General features: G+C 42.3%; 1 protein-coding gene across 11 annotated transcripts in view; it reads right to left on the reverse strand.

The window, feature by feature from the left end:
• abi1a (abl-interactor 1a) overlaps window positions 1-5400 on the reverse strand; it is an 88416-nt gene extending 83016 nt beyond the window's left edge. For 4 of the 11 annotated variants that reach the window (XM_063044278.1, XM_063044283.1, XM_063044279.1 and 1 more), the window contains exon 1: window positions 5202-5400. In XM_063044278.1, the coding sequence (XP_062900348.1) occupies window positions 5202-5318 (117 nt within the window). In that variant the 5' untranslated portion in view covers window positions 5319-5400. The remainder of the gene's footprint in view (window positions 1-5201) is intronic. The other 7 variants (XM_063044277.1, XM_063044285.1, XM_063044281.1 and 4 more) reach the window with 2 other exon arrangements.
• Between the last annotated feature and the right edge of the window lie 3338 nt (window positions 5401-8738).

An 8738-nucleotide genomic window follows, 5' to 3' on the forward strand; every position in this document is an offset into this window, starting at 1 on the left:
AAAAGTCAGTACAACATTGTGGGCAGTTCTATGTTCTATGAACCACAGTCGATCCCATGGCTTGGTAAAAATAAATGAGAGAGACTGCTTACATCCTGAGTTGGCATAGACATAATATACCACATGGCTTATCTCTGTACTCCAAGTCTACCTACTGTTCAAAAATATCAACATGCTTCATATTTCTAAAATACCACATTCAAAGTGTACACTTAAGACATTTGCAAATCAAATGAGAAAAATAATAATCACATCTACGTTTGGATCTCTCAAGATTAAATAAGCTTAGTGGCACAACATCAAGCTTGGAATATGCATCGAGAGCTGGGGATCAATGCCAAGGATCCCACCAGGAGACCTATATCGACAGCTTGTACTCTAGAATACGAAAGTTTGTCTAGTTCAGAGAGCAAATGAAAGAAAACGACTGTCACTTAAATACATAGATATCTGCCTTTGTACAGAATTGCAATAATCAAAACTGAATATAAAGTGAGATTACAATTATTGTGAAAATGAACATAGAACATAGAGCATAGAATAGTACAGCACAGTACAGGCACTTCAGCCCACAATGTTGTACCAACCCTCAAGCCCTGCTTCCCATATAAGCCCCCACCTTAAATTCCTCCATATACCTGTCTAGTAGTCTCTTAAACTTCACTAGTGTATCTGCCTCCACCACTGACTCAGGCAGTGCATTCCACGCACCAACCACTCTCTGAGTAAAAAACCTTCCTCTAATATCCCCCTTGAACTTCCACCCCTTACCTTAAAGCCATGTCCTCTTGTATTGAGCAGTGGTGCCCTGGGGAAGAGGCACTGGCTGTCCACTCTATCTATTCCACTTATTATCTTGTACACCTCTATCATGTCTCCTCTGATCCTCCTTCCCTCCAAAGAGTAAAGCCCTAGCTCCCTTCACCTCTGATCATAATGCATACTCTCTAAACCAGGCAGCATCCTGGTAAATCTCCTCTGTACCCTTTCCAATGTTTCCACATCCTTCCTATAGTGAGGTGGCCAGAACTGGACACAGTACTCCAAGTGTGGCCTAACCAGAGTTTTATAGAGCTGCATCATTACATCGCGACTCTTAAACTCTATCCCTCGACTTATGAAAGCTAACGCCCCATAAGCTTTCTTAACTACCCTATCCACCTGTGAGGCAACTTTCAGGGATCTGTGGACATGTACCCCCAGATCCCTCTGCTCCTCCACACTACCAAGTATCCTGCCATTTACTTTGTACTCTTCCTTGGAGTTTGTCCTTCCAAAGTGTACCACCTCACACTTCTCCAGGCTGAACTGCATCTGCCACTTCTCAGCCCACTTCTGCATCCTATCAATGTCTCTCTGCAATCTTTGACAATCCTCTACACTATCTACAACACCACCAACCTTTGTGTCGTCTGCAAACTTGCCAACCCACCCTTCTACCCCCACATCCAGGTCATTAATAAAAATCACGATAAGTAGAGGTCCCAGAACAGATCCTTGTGGGACACCACTAGTCACAATCCTCCAATCTGAATGTACTCCCTCCATCACAACCCTCTGCCTTCTGCAGGCAAGCCAATTCTGAATCCACCTGGCCAAACTTCCCTGGATCCCATGCCTTCTGACTTTCTGAATAAGCCTACCATGTGGAACCATGAAGAATGAAATAGAGTCAATATTAGTGTTTGGAGTGATAAAGTGTCACTATTGCAATTGGTAAAGAATGCTATATTGATAAAGTAAAACTAAATTTGTGTCAATTTATTAGAAAACAGTTTTCTAGTTAGAAATACATTACACATTGCATTCTGGCACTATAAAGGAAAAACAACCATGGCTACCAAATCTATGCTTATCTTTTCCACAAGTGAATCACTCCAAACCACATTTTGACCAGAGCCATCACAAAAACCAACCCAAAGCAAGACCATACTTGGCATTCTCTATGATTCACCATTGTCACTTCATTTCATTCTTACAATATTAGTAATCTAGCTTTATATTCAGTTTTGGTTATTGCAATTCTGTGCAAAAGCAGATATCTATGTATTTAATTGACATTGTCAATTACCTCATTCCCTTCAAACATCTTGCAGCCAATATATCCACCCATTTGTAGCTCTCCTCTGACCTGCTGAATATGTAAATAACCTGCTGAAATTACTCTTTACATTTATTACCTGCAGAGTCCAGGCATCTGACGACAGCTACTTTGGCCCTCCATGTAACCACAAGTCCAAAACCAGGAGATCAATGTCCAATACACACAATGACCCTCTCTTAACCCTTTCAGTCCTGAGGATGCTAGGCAGTTTCCCAAGTACAGACCTGAACAAGTCAGTTTCAGAATCACATTATCACTGATATACTGTGATTCATATTTTATTTTATAGCAACAGTAAAACTCAAAACAAAAGATTACAAGTTATAATAATATAAAGTAAACAAAGTCCAAAACAGGAAAAGCGAGGTAGTGTTTATGGACCATTCAGAAATCTGATGGCGGAGGGGAAGACTACAGTACATCCTCCCCAATGGTGGTAATGGGAAATGGACATGCCCTAGACGGTAAGGCTCTGTAATAATGGATATCGTCTCTTGAGGCACGCCTCTTGAAGAAGTCCTCCATGGTGGGGGGTGGGGGGCCAGTTGATGGTGCGGGCTGAACCTACAACCCTATTTGATCATGTGCACCGCAGCACCCATACAACTGATAGGTATACTCTCTCCACTTTACCCTGCAGAAATCTGCATGAGTCTTTGGTGATACACCAATCTCCTCAAACTCCAAATAAAGTTTCTACCAATGTAACACTTTCCAGACTGAAATCAATCTTCAGTCCCTACAATCATGCCCATACCTTCACCACCAATTAGAACTGAACCAGGTGCCTGCAAACTTGCATGCCACCAGAGCCTGATCTATTGTCAACTCTCTACCATGCACAATAACATCCAGTTTCTACATTGTCAGTCTTACCCAACTATTCAAGCTCTTAATAAGATGCTAATGATATTCTATAAGAGCTCTCTTGCCCAGTCTCCATGTTCCTCTGAGCACATTCAAATCTCTTTTGCCTGTTTTCTCAACCATATCTACTCAGCTATCAGCTAAACTCTCAACTCTGGTTATCTCTAATCTGCTACTGACATCCTCCATTGGTCAGAGTCAACCATAGATACTGTGTTCTAGCTGTCCAAAGGAATGGCAGAGACTATTACAGTTTGGCACTAGCAGCATTGCAGGAGTTGCCAGACAGTGTTAAACTGAACATATAACTGCCTTAAGGATTCCAACTCTAGACTTTGCTTCAGAATTTATTCCCAAAGCCCTCCTCGTGAGTGGATATAGCTGAAAGGCAGTGGAGATTTGACGGTTTTCCTTCTCCTAGATGAGCTGCCAACCACGACTGGTAACCCTTCTTTGCCCCTTTTCCTGTCAGTAGAAACTGTTCCACCATGCATAACAGACAAGCCCATACATCTTGTTTGTCAGAGGCTATTTGAAATGCACACCACTGGAGCATTTAATAGGTAGTGGAAGCTTATCCCCACTACCACCCTGGCATAATCTGCCATTAACTCTACATTAATCCACTACCTTTATAGTCTTTAGCCTTCGATGTGCTGTCTTTAGTTTCTGGGATGTCTCCATGCAAGCTCATCCTTGAGCCATCTGGTTTCTAAATTCTGTATCAAGCCAGATCTGTACTCAGATCTCCAAGCTGATTTAAATATACAGTAAACCTGTTGATTCCAATACAAGCGTTACCATCTAAACCCTGGCAGTTGATCAGGAAATCCTTCTTGGAGACATCAGAACAATCATTTTAAGCTTAAAAAAAGGCAGTTAAATTCTGCAATATTTTCTTTCAGTGTAGGCAAGGAGGTCGTCTTTAGTAGGACATAAGTTAACACTTCAAATTTTAAAGCACTATTTAACTTGTCTATTACTGTACCTCACTATGTTGAGCACACGACTGAAAAAGAAAATTACTTCAAACAAAAAAGTATATCCAGGCTAATTAAAAAGTGAAAGTTTAATACATTTCTGTATTTAATCGAAACAGCAAATTTACAAAACTCATTTACAAAGTGCTCGAATAACTTTACAAACATCTACTGTGGCTCTAAACTTCAAACCAACTACAGTTGACAAGTCAGACTACGTATTGCAGCTTTCTCTATTTAGTTGCCACATTTCCGTTTGCAAAAAAAACAGAAAGAATCTTATCATCCGCTTATTCAGTGTATCTAACTAACTCCGGGTGGAGGTAGGCATCTTATCCGGTTACTGGGGTGAAACCAAAGTTAGACGCTCCGTCCAAACTACTAGAACACCGCTGAGGAATGCGGATGGATGGGTGGCGATTGGCAGGGGTGGGGTGGGGTGGGGTGGGGTGGGGAGAGGGAGAAGATTAAAAACGGGTAGAAATGTCAGTTCCGCTGAGGAAAAGGAGAGCCAAGCCTTAAACGACATTAGATCTACTCAGAAAGTTAACACGAAACTAGACTCCAGCTAAGTTTTCGTCAGCAGCGGCAAACTCAGACACGGGAAATGTTTCGCACCCAAAAGATCCAAACACAATTCTGCACATAAAAATCAACGCCACACCTTTTAGAACACACTATAACTTGCAATATACAAGCACACTAGATCGAAGATTAGTTTCCGCCGCTGCATTAGTCCCCAAAAGATGGACATTGGATAAGTACAAAGCAGTGAGGAAGAGTACTTCTAAGAACAAAAGCATTGAATAAAATTCCAAAACTGTAGAGCAAGCGCCTCCACAGCGAAGAATGGAAGCAGCGGTAAGAGAAATTAGGCGAGCCAGCACAACCGACTGCCCGGGGAATGAGTGCTCACATATGAGTCACACGGATCGGCACACCCTCCGGGGGGCAGGAGTGGAACTGGGCTGTTAAATCCTGCGGAACGGGCACAGCCGACTCCCTCCTAAAGTGACTTTAAACCGCGCACCCTGCGTTGCCTCCGCCTCGAAACGGGGACCGAGCCGACAGCTGCGAGCGCCCAATCCGGAGTAGCAGGGTGCGGGCGTAGGCCGGCCGGGATGGTGTGTGAGCGGGCCCACGTCGGGGTTGCGGGCTGGCGGCGCCGCCGCCGCCGCCGATCTGCCCTCTCCTCTCCGCTCCCCGTTTCCTCCCCCCCCCCCGCTCCCCATCCCGTCGCCAGCCCTTACCTCGACATAGTTGGTCTCGCAGTAATCAGCCACGCGACCCAGGTTCTGGTAACTCTCTATCAGCGCCCTCTTGCCGGCGGGGATTTCCTCCTCGAGTAACATCTGCAGCTCTGCCATCTTACATCTTTCTGCATCGCTTTATTAACCGCTCCCGACCGCCCGATTCACTCCCTCCCAACCGCGCCGGGCACTCTGGGAGACCGCGCCTCGTTCTCAGCCGCCATCGCCGACACGTCCTGGCAAGGCATGCTGGGTGTTGTAGTCACAATCCGCTCGCGACGTGTTGGGGGTGGGGGTAGTGACACTTGACGTCTCAAGTTCAAAATCCCGCGTACGAATCCAGTCAAAGCTTATGGAGCTAACAGTACGTTACAAGGAGCGATTATTGGAAATTTAATACAAAATCAGAAAAGCGTGGAGGTACCGACCAGATCGGATCTATTAGCAGTGGATAGAAACGATCGGTTACGTGTTAATATACTGACAGTGGACTCGCAGGTTGAGAAACCTGTGTACAAAACATATATAGGTTAAGCCTTTATCAAAAGAGGAAGGAGTTTTAAAGCGGGGAAGTCGTGGTAAACCTTGATTTAAAAAAAACGCTGGTCGAGCCTTAGTAAATTTACCTTAGTAAATTTTGGATGTCAATGATGTGAGGACATTAGAGGGTCCAGAAAAGAGTTGTTAGGATAGCCCCTGGGATGAGAGGCTGCAGTTCCAAGAGTAGTTTAAAGATGCAGGTACTGTCTTTCATGTAGAGAAGGCTGAGTGCAGATTTGATGGAAGTATATTTTCTGCACGGGACAGATAAGGGAAGGTGTTTACTTTGGGGAAGAGGTTTTGGTCTAGAGGTCACAGGTACAAAATAAAGGAGAAAAGAATAAAAAGTAGCATGAGGAAAAACATGTTTTATGCAGCATGTGGTTGGAAGCTGGAAGCGGTGCCTGCATATGTGATGGAGGCAGGTACCAAAGTATCCTTCAAAAGGAAATCAGATAAATACATGAAGAAAAATGTGATGATAGAAAATTCAAAGATACCACCAGATTGAATTATGTACTCCCCATCATTCCTGTTTATTTAAATGCTTAGAGCTTTGGTGAGACTGCAGTTAGACTTTGATTATGGTCTTAGTTCTGCAATTCAATTACAGATGAATTCATAGAATCTAGAATTATTGAAATAGATTAAGGCTGTTCAGTCGATCCACTCTGTGCTAGTCCTATTTCCTCAGACTGTCAATAGGCCTGCATTTTTGTTTTTCTGATTGCAGGAATTAACCAATTCACTATTACATCAGCAGCCGCCATCCTGTTCTAAATTCCAAAACACTCATGGTCTTTCCTTGTGTTAACTTTGGTTCTTTTTTTTGACATCATAATGCTTGTCAGTTATAGATCCTGGAGTTAGTGCAACAAGTTTATTTTTGTTCCAAATAAAGTTCCACTTTATTGGATACGTAGTATGCAAGACATCTTCAAGGAGCAGTGATTCAGAAAGATGGCATCCATCATTAAAGACCTTCATCACCCAGGACATGCCCTCTTCTCAGTGTTACCATCAGGAAGGAGATACAGAAGCCTGAAGGCACACACTCAGCAATTCAGGAACCGTTTCTTCCTCTCTGCCATCACATATTTAAATGGACATTAACACTACCTCACTTCTATTATTTCTGTTTTTGTATTTGTAATGTAATTATTTAATATGTATATATATATATATATATATACTTACTAAGTACTTATTATTTACTTTTTTTCCAATATAATGTATTGCATTGTACTACTGCTGCTAAGTTAATGTTCACGACATATGCCGGTCATATTAAACCTGATACTGATTTCCCCTTCATGATTTTTAACAACTCTTTCAAATCTCATCCAGGCAAAGCATTCCAGAATTGATAACTACTAATTAACGTCAGGGATATGCTAGAGGCCAAAACTTCAGAAGTGCGGATACTCAGGAGAATTGTCAGGTTGGAAAAGATCAACAATTTTCTGCTTCTCTGAAATACAACATTACAGTCACATATTTTCTGCTTCTCTGAAATACAACAATTGAGTAGTTGAATCAGTAATCTGAATCATGAATATGTTACTACTGTAATGAAACGGATTATATTTGACTGATTTTTGATACATGGCATTATACAAAAGACATATTATCGACAAAATATCTAAACAAACGATCACAAAAAAAGTACAAAGTAAAAGTGGATGAGAGTGGATAAGAGACAACACACCTCACCACTCCAATTTACATCATCTTTGGGTAAATTTGCAGTCTGAATATTTATTGAAACAGTAGAAAGACATTCACCATATCAGGCCCGTTCTAGCATTCCATTAAATAATTGATGAATTGTTCCTTAAATTAATTTATTTGGTTTTTTATTCCACATTACTACTTGTTTCAAAATCAAAATAACATTGATTCTATAAATCCAAAATAAAACGGAAAACGCTGCAAGTACTCAGTAGATTATGAAATAGGAGCAAGAATAGTTAGTAACTAGGAGCAAGGGTTAGTAAATTTACTGATGACATGAAGGTTGAGGGTGTTGTGGATAGTGTGGAGGGCTGTCAGAGGTTACAAAGGCACATTGTTAGGATGCAGAACTGGGCTGAGAAGTGGCAGATGGAGTTCAACCCAGGTAAGTGTGAGGTGGTTCATTTTGGTAGGTTAAATATGATGGTAGAATATAGTATTAATGGTAAGACTCTTGGCAGGGTGGAGGATCCGAGGGATCTTGGGGTCCGAGTCCATAGGACACTCAAAGCTGCTGAGCAGGTTGACTGTGTGGTTAAGAAGACATACGGTGCATTGGCCTTCATCAACCGTGGGATTGAGTTTAAGAGCCGAGGGGTAATGTTACAGCTATATAGGACCTTGGTCAGACCCCACTTGGAGAATTGTGCTCAGTTCTGGTCACCTCACTACAGGAAGGATGGGAAAACGATAGAAAGGGTGCAGAGGATATTTACAAGGATGTTGCCTGGATTGGGGAACATGCCTTACGAAAAAAGGTTGAGTGAACTTGGCCTTTTCTCCTTGGAGCGACAGAGGATGAAAGGTGACCTGATAGAGGTGTATAAGATGATGAGAGGCATTGATCGTGTGGATTAATCAATTTCCCAGGGCTGAAATGACTAACACGAGCGGTGCTTGGAAGTAGGTACAGAGGAGATGTCAGGGGTAAGTTTTTTACACAGAGAATGGCGAGTGTGTGGAATGGGCTGCTGGCGACATTCGTGGTCTTTTAAGAGACTCCTGGATAGGTACATGGAGCTTAGAAAAACAGAGGGCTATGGGTAACCCCAAGTAATTTCTAAAGTAAGTACATGTTCAGCACAACACTGTGGGCTGAAGGGCCTGTATTTTGCTGTAGTTTTTTCTACGTTTCTATGTAATATATGACCCTTTGGCCTACTCTGTCTTTAAATAAGATCTATTCTGATCTTAATCTCCTTTCCAGTTGTCTGCTCAATTCCTATAACTCTTAACACCCCACAGAGACCAAAAGTATGTTCA

Source organism: Mobula hypostoma, chromosome 3 (assembly GCF_963921235.1).
Source record: "Mobula hypostoma chromosome 3, sMobHyp1.1, whole genome shotgun sequence".
Lineage (NCBI taxonomy): Eukaryota > Metazoa > Chordata > Chondrichthyes > Myliobatiformes > Myliobatidae > Mobula > Mobula hypostoma.